Here is a 12,866-nt window from a genome sequence, read left to right as displayed (position 1 = left end):
TAACTGGAATTTAAATCAAAACTTGTCCAAAAGTGCATTCTTAATTGTGCTAAGTGATTTAATTATTGAAAACTATTTAGGCCCCCCAGTCATTGACTATGGCTAAGACTTCAAATGTCTTCGCTCAGTATTTCTCTCCCTCCCTTTCTTCTTTAAACTCAGTCTACCTCATCTGTCCTTTAAGCCATTCCAGCTGAGTAATAGAGAATTGCTCCAGATGAATCTATGAACTTAGATATAACTGGTGTCCTAATGCACAGCAAACTCCTGAGTTTACTGCTAAACCCAAATAGGAATTGACAGTTACTCCATTTCTCTCTCTCCACTCTTCTTTCTTAACATCCTGAAATTTAACATCATCTCCAAATACTTTACTAAATTCCTTTGCTCAGAGATGAACAGTCACCTCTTGACTGTAACATCTGATGGGCTATCCGTTGTCACCTTTCTTTTTGATTATTGTATAGCTTTTGACACCACTGACCAACGGCTCTGTTAGAGATAATCCAATCCATAGGATTCCATCTCACCAAAACAGTCAGATCTCCATCTTCTTGTGATGATTCCTTCTCTGGATTCTTTTTTATTTTCAGCCTGTTGAAAACTATGGCTGTCCTAGGTTGAGTCCTTCTCTTCGTTTTCTCCAGTTACTTTCATGGCTGATATTACTGCCTCACAAAAGTACTCCCCTCACCTGTTTTTGTCTGGAGTTCCAGAAGTTCCACAGTTCTTAGCAGATATTTTTACTAGTGTGTTACGTGGTTTTATTAAGTGCAAATTGCAAAGTCAAACTTATCAGATTACTACCAAAACTTGACTTCCATGTTCTTACAAACTATGGCTACATTCTCACAGAAGTAAGAAGAATGCATTTGTGTTCAGTGTTTATTTCCCCACTTTCTATTGGTTATCAAGTTCAGAATTTTTTTTTTTTTTTTTCCTTCACAGGGCCCTATAGTCTTTCTTCCTTAGCCTCTCATATTCCTGGGATTTTTACATTAGCTTTCTGGTAACTGTTATGTACAACTATATCCCCAGGCATCCTGAATACTGCTGTCAGATAAAGCTTCTCCAAGCCAGGGATGCCTGGATGGCTCAGTGGGTTGAGCCTCTGCCTTTGGCTCAGGTCATGATCTCAGGATCCTGAGATCAAACCCTTCTAGGGCTCTCTGCTCAGCGGGGAGCCTGCTTTCCCCTCTCTCTCTGCCTGCCTTTCTACCTACTTGTGATTGATCTCTCTCTCTCTCTCTCTCTCTGTCAAATAAATAAATAAATTTAATTTAATTTAAAAAGCTTTCCCAAGCCATTGTTCACATGAATCAATTCAGTGTATTGGGCATGCATTAAAACCCTCTTTAGCAGAGACATATTCTAACATCTCCTCTTTCTGACAGAATTATTTTATTGACATGCTACTAAAAATATTACTGAGTCTCTTACTTTCCCTTTCATACAGCAAACTCATACTTTTTCTATACATATCCAAATCCTGCCCATTCTTCAGAGATGGTTCGTCTGTTTATTTTTTGGTGAAGCTTTCCTTGACTCTCTGAAATGTTTTGTGAATTAGAGTGATTCTAGCTGATGCCAGTGTTTCTCAAACATGAGTCATGTATATAACACTTTAAAAGGAAAACAAGAAAAAAAAATCCCACTTCTGTGAATTAAAAAGAGCAGTGAACCTTTCGAGTGAGATGTGATCAGGTTAAGAGGACAGTTGAAACATGGGTTTATACTCCTAAGCAGGGATTTAACCATATCATCTTGCATATGCTCTCTTTTACATAATTTTGGAAGTTTTTTGAAGTCATATTTGTGCAAGGTATTTTTGCCTTTTCTTTCCAATTTCATTATGAGCTCACTGAGTGCCCAGATCTTCTTACCGTACTTTTGTGTATAAATTGGCAGTAAGCATTTGTTTCTATTTTCATTACTGCCTATTTTGTTCATGTATCAAAGTGATAGTGCTTGTGTGGTTTGGTGTTACTAAAAATGGTTAAATTGGATGAGCAGCATTTGCTAATAGAAATTATTATTCGAAAAGCGCATGCCCCAAATTCCAGCCACTGCCCCCAGGTGGGGTGTATGCTACCTTTGGCTATATACCAATAATTGTAAACCTTTTCAGGAATTTGAATAATTAGGCAACAGATGACAATTCTGGGATTCGTTATAGTGCCTTTTTATTTTATTTTTATTTTTTTTAAGATTTTTTAATTATTTATTTGACAGACAGAGATCACAAATAGGCAGAGAGAAGCAGGCAGAGAGAGAGGAGGAAGCAGGCTCCCTGCTGAGCAGAGAGCCTGATGCAGGGCTTGATCCCAGGACCCTGGGATCGTGACCCAAACCGAAGGCAGAGGCTTTAACCCACTGAGCCACCAGGCACCCCTATTGTGCCTTTTTAAAACTAACTTTGCCCATCATCCATGGACATTAAGGAGGGTAATTTTAGTGATGATCACTGGGTGTTGTATGTACGTGATGTATCACTAAATTCTACACCTGGAACTAATATTACACTGTATGTTATCTATTGGAATTTAAATAAAAACTTTTTTAAAAATTCCAAAAAACCCCCCCAACTTTGAAGTTAGACTCTCATCAGATATATGGAACTACCCAGATATTGAGAAGAATATTAAATATTATTATATATATCATATGTTTTATAATTTAATATGTAACTATTCAGCTATAAGGTGTCTACTCTACCACTATTCTGCACTAAAGTCTTAATTTTTACTTCTTCTGCACACTCTCTTCTGTCTCATTTTACTTTATTATCTTATTTCATTTTATTACATTCGTATCCTCTGCTGAAAAATCTTTCCTAAGAAACATCTAAATGTGTCTTCCTTCTAGCTGTTTATTTATTTATTTTTTATTTAATTTTATTTTTTCAGTGTTCCAAGATTCATTGTTTATGCACCACACCCAGTACTCCATGCAACACATCCCTTCCATAATACCCACCACCAGTCTCACCCATTCTCCCACCCCCTTCCCCTCCAAAACCCTCAGTTTGTTTCTCAGAGTCCACGGTCTCTCATGGTTCATCTCCCCCTCCGATTTATCCCAATTCACCTTGATACGCCAGATTTCTTGGTGTGGCCTGACACTTATTTGTCTTCAGCCCCAGTTTCCAAACCCTTTGTTAGTTTCCTAAGGGAGTACTTGGTCTCTCTTGTCCTACACTCAGCCACCCAGAGACCTGATCCCGCCAGCTGTATTCTCTCCAGCTGCTTTTCCTTCTTCCCCACAAATTCTAACTTAAAGGGGTTTCATGAACAAAATCTGAGGTTATTTGCTTTCTTCCAAGATCTACTGTGTTTCTGAATGGGCTGGACAATTGTGCTTTTTTCACTCTACTTCATAAGCTATCAATGAACTTCGCTTTTTTTTTTTTTTAACATAACATAAAATTACCTGCTTGCCCTTATAATAGTGCCATAGACTCAACATATTTCTAAGAAAATTCTCCACTTGAAATTATGACAGCTTTTATATACAACTTTCTTTCTTTGCATATTATTGAAATTTCATAGCAAAAACCAAAACTAAAAGGAAAGGGTGGGGGGAACAAGTCAATTAAGAAAAGAGATCTTAAAAGAACTCGTGATTTATTTCTTGTTTTATTGACTCTTACAGGTTATGTAGAAGTGCTGGTGATACCTGCTGGAGCAAGAAGAATCAAAGTTGTGGAGGAAAAGCCGGCACATAGCTATTTAGGTAACCTGACACAGAGCCAATCCAAGTACGAGTCCCCCTCCCTCCACCCTGACAGTTGTCTGATGACAAGGACATCAATCTGTTTCTAGTTACATGTTTGAATTTCCCAGGAAGCACCTCCTGTCATATCAAGTAGGAATTTCTTTCCTTCTCTCCCAGGGACTTACCAGAGCAAAAGCAATCTGGTTGTCTATGTTTTTGGGAGAGTATAAATTGCTTCCACATGTTAGTCCATGTTTTAAAAAAAAATTCATTGGAGGGTTTAGGTGTGTTTTATTTCATACATATCATACATACATACACATATATATTTATTGCATGTGCAAATGCATATATGTGTGTATATATATATACATATATATGAATGATTATAAATAGAAAATCTTGTGGGATTCTCAAAAACATTCTGATATACTGAACAGATTTAATCTCTTAAGAGGAACTGTCTCTTGCCTCACTTAAGGTATTTTCACCTATGAAGAGAGTATTTTAAATTTTTTAATGTTGTATGTGGAAAGAATTGTTTCAGCTCTTTTAATTAGGCTAGTTAGTGATTTTAAATATGTAAAAGAAAATACACAGTTGCCAAAATATGTATTGTTTATATATCAAAATTAAAAACCCATTAAGTGATGTGAAATGATCGTCTATAGTCATGGCATCCCTGGATAAAGGAATCTAATGTGATTAGGTCTGATAAAAGAGTAAAGCTTCTCCCAGAATTTAAACATTGTATTTACATTATCTTTAAAGAAAGCCTACATGTCTCTTTTTTTCTTAACAGAAATAATGTTCTCATTATTCTTTTTCAAAAGAAATATCCCAAGGGAAACACTTTGTACATGGAAAATAACCCAACATTATATGATTGTTTCTACTTTGCAACATTAAAAATAGTCTGCTCTTGGATTGAATTATTTTTCTCATTAGGGTTTGCTTTCTAGGAGTAGGAAAATATGAGGAAAGGGGACAGTGAAAGAAATCCTTTGTCATGTGACACACTCATTAGTTTGTTATTACTAATTAATTTCATTTCATTTACTTTTACCAGCTAGGTTTTTAAATTCATTTTAAGTGCAAATGAATCATCCCAGATAATCCAAAGTGTGATTAAAACTAATCCCCAGTTTTTGGAGACACTGTGCGAAACCTGGACAATTTCAGGATATGCATTCAATAGCCAACAATTGGCTTTTACACGTGGGAATATGTTTTCTTTTTTCCAAACTGGAAAGGAATATGGATGTCTCAAATGGAATGTTCTCATATTATGTAAAACTTGATATTGTACTATGATTTTTAATAACAAATGTGGCTAAAAGAACCAGCCGGTTTTACAAATGGGGCATCTCCATGCTCTAATTCCTTACTTCCTAGGCTCTTCGACCAATCCAGTCTTGTTTCTGTCTCCCTTCTGTCAAAGGGAGTTAATATAAGGTCAATAAATGCCTCCATATTAATACATCCAATGGTCACCATTCATTCAATACTTTCTTCTTTTGACTGGAAGACTTGAGGCTCCCTGCTTCATTGGATGTCCCTTACTGGTCTCTTCCGATGGATTCTCTTCCCCTACATGTTTTCTCTATGTTCCCGTGCTGTGGGTTTCAAGCCTGGGCCCTGCCCCCTTCCTTGCTGTCTTGTCTCCCTAGGGTATCCCATCTAGCTCCATTGTTTGACATGTTTATTGGGTATAAATTATCAAATTTCTTGTGTACCTCAGAAATAATAAGTCTAAGTCAAAAATTGTATTCCCACCCCATGCTGAAACTTCTTCCTCCTTCAGTTTACCCCGATATTATCTGTGTCACTGTATGAGTGTCTTAGGACTTCTCTATCAAGTATCACTCATCTAGTGTTTTAAACATATTCTCTCACAGTTCTGGAGGCCATAATGGCTTCACTGGACCAAAAATCAAGGCATCTGCAAAGCTGTGCTCTCTCTAGAGATCCTATTCCTTGCCTTCTCCAGCTCCTGGCAGCGGCTAGCATTCTTTGGCTTGTGACTGCATCATTCCACTGCCTGCCTCCCTAGTGTCTTTGACATCTCCTGTTTGTCTGTCTTCAAAGCTCTCTCCTCCTACCTCTTATAAGGACACATGTGATTATATTTCAGACCCACTTGGACTATCCAGAATAATCTCCCCATGTCAAGATCCTTAATCATATCTGCCAAGTTATTTATTTATTTGCCATATAAGTTGGCATTTGTAGGTTCCAGGGATTCAGAAACTGGTATATTTCTTTTTTTTCCTTAATAACATTTATTTTTTAACTGAGTTGAAATACATGCAACATAAAATTTACCATCTTAACTATGTTAAGTGTACATTTCAGTGGCTCTGAGTGCATCACTTTGTTTTACAAGCACCACTGCCATCCAACTCCAGAATGGTTCTCATCTTGCAAAACTGAAACTCTGTCTCCATTAACGGTAACTCTCCATTCCCTTCTCCTCCCATCCCTTGGTAGCCACCAAGGCTTTCTATCTTCATGAATTTGACCACTCTGCACATGTGGATATTCTCTATATGCAGAATCTCTTCTTTTGTTCTTTCATAACAATAATAACTGTTCTTTTGTGACTATCATATATCACTTAAGATAATGTTCTCAAGAATTAATCATGCTATATTGCATGTGTCAAAATTTCTTTCCTTTTTAAGGCCAAATAATATTTCATTATATGCATAGACCACATTTTGCTTATTCATTCATTCATTCATTCATGGATACTTGGGCTGCTTCCACTTGTTAGCTGTTGTGAATAATACTACTGTGAACATGGGTGTACAGATTGTACAGATATCTCTTCAAGATCCAGCTTTTCATTCTTTTGAATAGATTCCCAGAGGTAGAATTTCTGTATATTATGGTAATTCTATTTCTCATTTTTATGAATGGCCACACCCTTTTCCACAGTTCTGCATTATTTTCCAGTACCACCAACAGTGTGCAAGGGTTCCAGTTTCTGTATTTTTTTGCTAACTCTTAAAAAAAAAAGATTTTATTTATTTATTTGAGAGAGATAGCAAGAGAGAGAGAGCAAACAGTAGCAGTGGGGAGGGGCAGAGGGAGAAGAACAAGGCTGCCCGCTAAGTAGGGAGTCCCACACAGGACTCAATCCCAGGACCCTGGGATCTTGACCTAAGCCGAAGACAGATGTTTAACTGACTGAGGCACCCAGTGCCCCAGTTCTTACCAACTCTTGAGGTTTTCCCTTTATCCTGGTAGTAGCCATCCTAATGGGTGTGAGGTGATTTTTTGTGTGGTTTTGTTTTGCACCTTCCTAATGATTAGTGAAGCTGAAAATCTTTTCATATACTTCTTGGTCATTGACATATCTTCTATGAAGATATGTCTATTCAAGTCTTCTGTCCATTTTCAAAATAATGATTCATTGTGGCTGTTGATGACGATAAGTTTTAGGAGGTCGTCGTATGTTCTGGATATTAACCCCTTATGAGATAAGTGATTTCAAATATTTTTTCCCATTCTGTTACTGGTATCTTTTGATACACAAAAGTTTTTTTATTTTCATGAAGTTTATCTGTTTTTCTTTTATCACCTGTGCCTTTGGTGTCATGTCCAAGGAGTCACTGCCGAATTCAATATTGTGAAGCTTTTGCCTTATGTTTGCTTCTAAGACTTTTATGGTTTCAGGTCTTACATTTAGATCTTTGATCCATTTTGAGTTAATTTTTGTAGATAGTGTTAGTCAAGTGTACAACTTCATTTTTCTGCATGTGGATACTCCGTTTTCCCAGTACCACTGATAGAAAGAGTGTTCTTTCTCTGTTGAACAATCCTGGCACCCTTGCAGAAAGTCATTTGGCTCCATATGCAAAGGCTTATATCTGAAGTCTCTATTCTATTCCATTTGTCTATATGTCTGTTTTTTTGTTTTGTTTTGTTTTCATTTTATTTTATTTCTTTTCAGTGTTCCAGCATTCATTGTTTATGTATATCTCTGTTTTTATGTCAGCAGCACACTGTTTTGATTATACTAGCTTTCTAGTAAGTTTTCATATCAGGAAGTGTGAATTGCCAGCTTTGTTCCTCTTTTTCCAGTTTGTTCTGGTTATTCAGGGTTACTTGAAATTCCATATGAATTTTAGAAAGGTTTAATTATTTCTGTGAAAAAGGCCATTGGAAATTTGGTAAGGATTGCACTGAATTTGTAGATCAAAATTTGATAACATTGACATCTTAACAGTACTAAGTCTTCCAATCCATGAACCTGGGATGTGTTTCCATTTATTTATGTCTTCTTTAATTCTTTCAGGAGTGTGTTCTGGTTTTTGTTATTGTATAAGTCTTTTACCCCTCAATTGAGTTAATTATTTTTGATACTATTGTACATGGATTGCTTTCTTAATTTCCTTTTCAGATTTTACATTGCTAATATATAGAAATGCAGCTACCTTTCTTTGTGTTGACTTTGTATCATGCGACTTTTAAAACAGGCTCTATTGTATGTGTGTGTAGAATCTTTAGGGTTTTCTACATGGAAGATGTATCATCTGCAATCAGAAATGATTGTATTTTTCCCTCTCTGATTTGAATGCCTTTTATGTTTGTGAATTCGGTTTGCTGCTTTATTGAGAATTTTTGTGTCGGTGTTCATAAGAGAAATTGGTCTGTAGTTTTGTTTTTGTATCTGTGTGTTTTTGTCTGGCTTTGGTAGCAAAGAATGAGTTACACCTCAAACTGTATGTTAGGAAGTCTTCCCTCCAATTCACTTCTTGGAGAATATGAAGATTGATGTTAGTACTTCTTTAAACGTTTTGTAGTGTTTGCCAGTGCAGCCATAACATCCAGCGCTTCTTTTTTTGGGGGGGGGGTATTTTTGATTATTGATTCGGTGTCCTTACTACTTATAGATATTTTTAAGATTTCTATTTCTTTGTGATTCAGTCTTTGTAAGCTTTGTGTTTCTAGGAATTTGTACATTTCATTTAGGTTATACAATTTGTTAGCATACAGATTTTTAAAATTTTTGTTGAGGTATAGTTGACATACAATGTTATATTAATTTCAGGTGCACAATATAGTGATTTAACGGTTTTATACATTGCACAAGACTCTCCATGACAAATGAAGTTGCCGTCTGTCATCATACAATTATTTTAGTGAACTTGACTATATCCCCATGCCCCACTTTTAATCCCCATAACTTATTTTGTAACTGGAAGTTGGTACTTCTTAATCCTCTTTACTATTTCATTCATCCCTCTACCACTCACAGCTTCCAGTGTATTCTCTGTGTTCATGAGTCTGTTTCCATTTCTCTTTTTGTTTGCTTGTTTGTAACTCCACATATAAATGAAATCACATTGTCTTTCTTTGTCTGACTTATTTCAATGAGTGTAATATCCTCTAGGTCCACCTGTGTTGTCAAAAATAAGAAGAGTTCGTTTTTTTATGGGTGAGTAATATTCTGTTACACACACACACACATGCACACACTGTATCTTCTTTATCCATTTATCTATTGATGGACACAGGTTACTTCCATATCTTAGATAGTGTAAATAGTGTTGCAATAAACACAGTAAACACTGGGATGCAGATATCTTTAAGAATTAGTGTTTTCATTTTCTTTGGGTAAATACCCAAAGATAGAATTACTGGCTTATATGGAATTTCTATCTTTAATTTTCTGAGGACTCTCCATACTGTTTTCCAGAGTGGCTGCACCGTTTATTCTCCCACCAACAGTGCACAAGGTTTTCTTTATCTCTGCATCCTCGCCAAAGCTTGTTATTTCTTGTCTGTTTGATACTAGCCATTCTGACTGGTGTGAGGATTATTTATAATAACTTTCTTATAATCTGAGGATTATTTATAATAACTTTCTTATAATCCTTTTTATTTCTGCAGTATCAGCTGTAATATACCCACTTTCATTTCTGACTTTTTAGTTGTCTCTCTTTTTTTTTTTTTTGCTTTCTTAGTCAATAAAACTAAAGTTTTGTTCCTTAAAGTTGTAAAGTTAGGTTGTTAATTTGAGTTGGTTTTGTTTTGTTTTGTTTGTTTTTTGTTTTTATTTTTGTTTTGAAAGAGAATGAGAGGGCACACACATGTGGCGGGGGGAGGTAGGGGCAGAAGGAGAGGGAGAGAGAGAATCTTAAGCAAGCTTCATGCTTTGTGAGGAACCTGATGCACGGCTCCATCTCATAACCCTGAGATCATGACCTGAGCCAAAATGAAGAGTCAGAGACTTAATGAGCCACCCAGCACCACTAGATCTGTCTTCTCTTTTCATGTGTTTGTTGCTCTAAATTTCCCCTATCACACTTCTTTTGCTGTCTCCTCTGCATTTTACTGTGTTGGGTTTTCATATCCATTTGTCTCAAGATTTTTTCTAACTTCCCTTGTAATTTCTTCTTTGATCCACTGGATTTTTGAGTGTGCTGTTTCATTTCCACATTTGTAAATTTTCCAGTTTTCCCTGTGACAGATTTCTAAACTAACTTCATCCTTTTGTGGGCAGAGAAGGTTCTTTCTATGGTGTCTATTTTTTAGGACATGGTTACCTTCTTGTGGGACATTATTTATCCCACCACAGTCCCTAATTTCTATCCAGTAGTTTATACCAGCACTAGTTCTCCTTGATGACTATCTTTACCACATTAATGCATCAGTGAGTCCTGTCAGTTACTCAAATGTATCACTTTCTCTCCATAACCACTGCCGCCCTGTCCTGCTTACTCTCCTTTGGAGTATTTATCACCATCATTGTCTGAGTTGTCTAATCTGTCCATATTTGGGCTTTTACACTGTGGATCTCCATGGTTAATTCTGAAGGCAGAGATCCTGTTGCACAGAGCTTTACTAGGAAAAACTCAAGCAGACTCTGGCACACAGAAAATAATAAAGACTTTTTATGAGTGAATTTTAATTAAGAAAAGATGGTTCATACTTGTGTAGTAATTAGTCATGGGCCAGTTCATTAAATATATCTGTTAAGTGAATCTTCACATCTCTATGAAGTAGACATCACTATATATATATATATTTCTTTAATCAGAGACTAGAGGACAAGAGAGTTTTAAGTTTCTTTCCCAAGATCATACATCTAAAAAAGCTGTGATCTTGAATTTCAAACCAGGCAGTGTGGCCATAGTATCTGATTCCTAGTGTTCCTTTTTACTTTTTCTTTTTTATTCATAGTGTCTCACAGTAATGCACTTGTGATTTTAGGGTACATGTCATATATGAACACATTGCCTTTGAACTTCCCCCCAAACTCCCTTCTTTCCTCCTTGTCTTAATTAATGAGATCAATTGTGTACAGCTAACTCAGATGAATACAAATTATGAAAAGATAGTTTTCTTCTCTTATTACTACCTCCAGTTCATCCAGATCCCATCTTCTTTCCCTGATGCATATCTCTAAACATAAATATCCAAACTACTTTTTCTTCTGAAAAGAAAATTAATTTAAAATGGAATCACATGTCTATGTTAAGTATCTGGCCTCATTATTGTCAGTTTTCTTTGTAATTAGAATTAGGCACAAGTTTCTAGGGTCTTTTACTTTACAAGGAAACAGCATGAGTGCTCTTGAACACTCATAAATACTACTAAAGAGATTAGGGTTGAAAATATAATGTGTTGCCATGTTTATTCAAGAACCCCACTAAGTTTTCTTCTCAACTGAGGAAATCACTTTTCCTGATGAATTAAGGGAAGGGTGCAAGAATGAAGACAAAGTGACCACTTGCATAATCCTATCAAAGAATGGGAATGGAAAGAACCCAATAACTTTTAGAGACACTGAAGAAGTTGAGCACATGAAACTTTTGCAAATGGATGTGTTGATAGAAGACAAGATTCAAGGATGACTTTTAGGTTTCTGGATTAAACACCTGGGCAAATAAATGGCATTTAGTGAGCTAGCGCACATGGATGGGGACAAATTTGGGGAAAAAATGATGCCGTATTTAAATCCTAGATTTTAAGTCTCAAATATTAGATTTCAGGTCTATTATAGAGAATAAGTATCATAAAGCACATTTCTTAAAGACCTCTTCAGGCACTGGAAGGAAGTTATTGAAAAATCATCTTTTTTCTGAAATAGCATAAGGAAAAATAGATTATTTCCTGGCAAGCTGATCATTCTTTAACAAATTAACTCATCTACATAAAGCTATATATTATCTCAAAGGGGACAATTAATTCCCTCCCAATACAATTATTCTTTTTCATTACTCTCTGAGTTGTATTCTTATATATAATCATTATCTGTACCTCTGAATATCATGGCTCAATTGTTTTGTTAAAAATTAATGAGAAAGTCTAAAATGGGTAGGAGTTCAGATGGACTATACATTATAGCTTTACAAAATCATTATAGCTTAGGACATTTAAAAGTCTAAAAAAATAAAGGTCATATGGGTCCACTTACCTCGCCTGCAGTTTTGCATACAAACCACTATGGAAAAACTTTTCATTAAGAAAAATTTAAAATGTTGAGCAAATTAGAAGAGGAGGGAAAAAAACACATTTTAAAGTTACTTCTAAAATGAAAAGAAACTAAGGAACACTCACACACTAAAAACAAAGTTAGAACAGGAAGCCAGCATATTAGCCTGACTGAAATCTCACTTATTATTAAACCTGGTGACCAGTTTAGATTTTGAGCACCAAGGCAGACCATGGACAGAAAACAAAGCCTGAGGCTTTATAAAGTAGAGGCTTGAACAAGAGACACCTACATAAAGCAAGACCCCAAAGGACTACAAGCTCAGTGTGAAGGAGACATAGAAATGCATTTGCACTGTAAAAGGAGAACGAAAGGAAATGTGTATGTATTAACTTTGGTACTCAGTGGAAGTAGAAAATGAACTTCCTTCAAGATTCCAAACCCAAAGCAAATGCTCTATGGCTTTATAGCATGAATTTACCCAACTAGGAAGTCCAAAACTCCAAGACGTTTATTTTAATGAATTACCAAGGGGGCAGGCATATACAAATGCAAATCCTTTTTGAAATAATGCACTTTCAAACCAGGCCTCAAAGGAATTTTATAAGGTTCAACAAATATAATTTTGTAGTAAAAAAATGTTCAGGAAAGACAAAAGGAAATAGATGCAGTAAAAATAAGGGAGAGCAGAATTCGATATGTA

General features: G+C 35.9%; 1 protein-coding gene across 2 annotated transcripts in view; it reads left to right on the top strand.

The window, feature by feature from the left end:
* Positions 1 to 12,866, top strand: part of ADAMTS19 (ADAM metallopeptidase with thrombospondin type 1 motif 19) — a 252,739-nt gene that overhangs the window by 182,201 nt on the left and 57,672 nt on the right. For both annotated transcript variants that reach the window (XM_032336832.1, XM_032336831.1), the window contains one exon: positions 3,652 to 3,732. In XM_032336832.1, coding sequence (XP_032192723.1) covers positions 3,652 to 3,732 — 81 coding nt within the window. The remainder of the gene's footprint in view (positions 1 to 3,651; positions 3,733 to 12,866) is intronic.

Source organism: Mustela erminea, chromosome 3 (genome assembly GCF_009829155.1).
Source record: "Mustela erminea isolate mMusErm1 chromosome 3, mMusErm1.Pri, whole genome shotgun sequence".
Taxonomy (NCBI): domain Eukaryota; kingdom Metazoa; phylum Chordata; class Mammalia; order Carnivora; family Mustelidae; genus Mustela; species Mustela erminea.
Note: the sequence above shows the minus strand (reverse complement) of the source record. Positions and strands in the feature narration are given on the sequence as shown.